Source organism: Tupaia chinensis, unplaced genomic scaffold, assembly GCF_000334495.1.
Source record: "Tupaia chinensis unplaced genomic scaffold, TupChi_1.0 Scaffold000514_1, whole genome shotgun sequence".
NCBI lineage: Eukaryota > Metazoa > Chordata > Mammalia > Scandentia > Tupaiidae > Tupaia > Tupaia belangeri.
Window position 1 is genome coordinate 26,717 of NW_006160027.1, and position 2,444 is coordinate 29,160.

Consider the following 2,444-nt stretch of genomic DNA (forward strand, 5'->3'; position numbering starts at 1 on the left):
AACCCACTCATCTACAGCTTGCGAAACAGTGAGATGAAAAGGGCTTTGATGAAGTTATGGCAGAGAAAAGTGGCTCTACACACAGTCTGACTTTTCAAAAAGCCATGCAACATTTGATTATTGCCCAACTGAACTCTATTTAAATGTAATAAATGGTGGAAACATATGTAATTTCTCTGTGTAGATATATTTAATTTGTTTTGTTCTCTAATTTTGCAAATATAGCAGAATCACTTTTTCCTTTCAATAAAGTATTGCTGTCATTCTTCTTTATACCTACGTAAGTTTAAGTTTGTTTGTTTATTTATTTGAGAGAGTTGTTTGCTATAAGGCATGTGTGCTCACTGGAGAGTCAGAGACGGAGAGACAGAAAGTGAGAAGTCACCCCCTAGAGGGGATGGCCATACCACAATCCCTTCTCCTCTATTTTCTTCTCAGGATTGTGGGCACATATTCACATGCACTCATCGTGAGTTTCAAGTTGCTGGGTCCAAGACTTGAACTGCAGTTGACTGTATGGGGGTCCAGCAACAACCATTAAGCCAACTGCTGGTCCCTGCTTTTCATTTTTAAATTTTGCCAAAGGGTATGTGTGCTTTCCAGAAAGAGAGGGAGGAAGAGAGAGAGAGAGAGAGAGAGAGAGAGAACGTGACAAAGCACCTTCCATAGATAATTGTCATGCTAAAAACCCTTCTCTACAATCTCCCTCCACCCCACTATTTTGGGATTTTGAGCACACACACATTCACATGCACCCAACGGATTTTTTAAAGTGCGAGGTCTGGGACTCTAACCACAAAATTAGCTATAGTGACCTTAACTACCACACCACAGTCTGGTTGTAGATACATAAGTTTCCATCACATGATACAATGATTATTCTTTTATTTTTCTTTTGTAAACATCTAGATCATTGTTGGATTATTATCAATGGATTGATGCTTCAATAAACATCTGGTTCTATGTGTTCATATGTACTGATACTTTTTTCTGTGTGATAGATGCCTCAAGTGGGACTGATAAGATGAAGAATATATGTGTTTATAAATTTTAACAGCAATGGGACCAGCAGGTGGCGTAATAGTTATGTTGCTGGACTCCCACATAGTCAAGCGTGGTTCAAGTCCTGGACCCAGCTGCTTGAAACTCACACTGGAAGTGTGTGTGTTTATGCCCAAGATCCTGAGAGGAGAATGGAGAAGGGATTGTGGCTTAGCCATCCTCCCTGGGAGGTGATTTCTTGCTTTCTGTCTCTCTGTCTCTCTCTTTTTGGGAATCCAAACTGTTTCTAATTTATGGACTCATACAGATTATAATTGAAAACTGGATTTATCTTGATATTTTCCCTCATAGTCATCCAATGTTTAGTGAACAAAGGACGACATGGAATTTTCCTGAAATGAGCATCTCACTAGTTCGTAAGCTATGGATGAGTGGGGCAGAGGTGTGAGCAGTGAATAGGACAAGGACATTTTTCTTGGTTTCTGGTGAATAGCTGGATTTGGAAGAGTGCACGTGCCCTATATACAAAAATCTCCCTCAAAAATATTTTTAAACAGCTATTGCAAAATTATTTTTTAAATGACTGTAGTAAATTCAGGCCGACCTAATCATGCACTATGCTTCACTAACAGAGTAGAGGTTCAAAACACCAACAAGTAGAGTGATGAGGTTTTTGTTTCTGGAGTGAAAATCTGTTCCATGAATGAGTACAAAAAAGCACACATGCTTTTGGGAATCCAGACTGGTTATAATTCATGGACTCATATAGATTATGGTTGAAAACTGGATTTATCTTGATATTTTTCCATATAGTCATCCAATGTTTAGTGAACAAAGGACTACATGGAATTTTCCTGAAATGAGCATGATAGTATCTGCTTCACTGAGAGACCAATGTCTTAGAGACTTTTGCTAAATTTCTGGTTGTAACCTAAAATGCTTTTAGACAGAGAAGACATCTACATGACTCCTGAGAACTAGTGATTTCAGAGGGATAAGCGAAATGAAGATTTTCCATGGATAATTCAGCCTCCAGCCCACAAACTCCGGTGGTAGGAAGACTTTCAAGCCTCCTGTCTCTGTCTCTCTTGACCTCTGTCTCTGCCTTTTCATTTCTTTGTGTGATTTTTCTTTTTTAAATTTTTTTAAGTTAAAGCATTTTCTCAGCTTTCAGCCCCTCCTCTCCCTTTATCTTGTTAATAGCCCCCTCTCCTCCTCCCAACCCAGGAGAGGCAAGGGAGCAGGCCTCAGAAGACATCTTCATGGCTCCTTAGAACTAGTGATTTTGCGCGGTGCAGTTGCACACCGCATGGTTTTCTAATTTTCGGTTTTCTAATTTTTCCTTTTTTTTTTAAATTGTTTTATTTTTTTTTCAGTTTTTTCCTGCTCTTTTTCTCTGTTTCTTGGTTGTTTTTGTTGTTATTGTTTCTCTCTCTCTATTT

General features: G+C 38.8%; 1 protein-coding gene across 1 annotated transcript in view; it reads left to right on the forward strand.

Annotated features, from left to right (window-relative positions):
* LOC102479346 (olfactory receptor 10A3) overlaps window positions 1–90 on the forward strand; it is a 972-nt gene extending 882 nt beyond the window's left edge. The window contains exon 1 of the mRNA XM_006156704.3: window positions 1–90. This exon is cut by the window's left edge and continues 882 nt beyond it. Within this exon, the coding sequence (XP_006156766.3) occupies window positions 1–90 (90 nt within the window).
* Window positions 91–2,444: the final 2,354 nt, after the last annotated feature.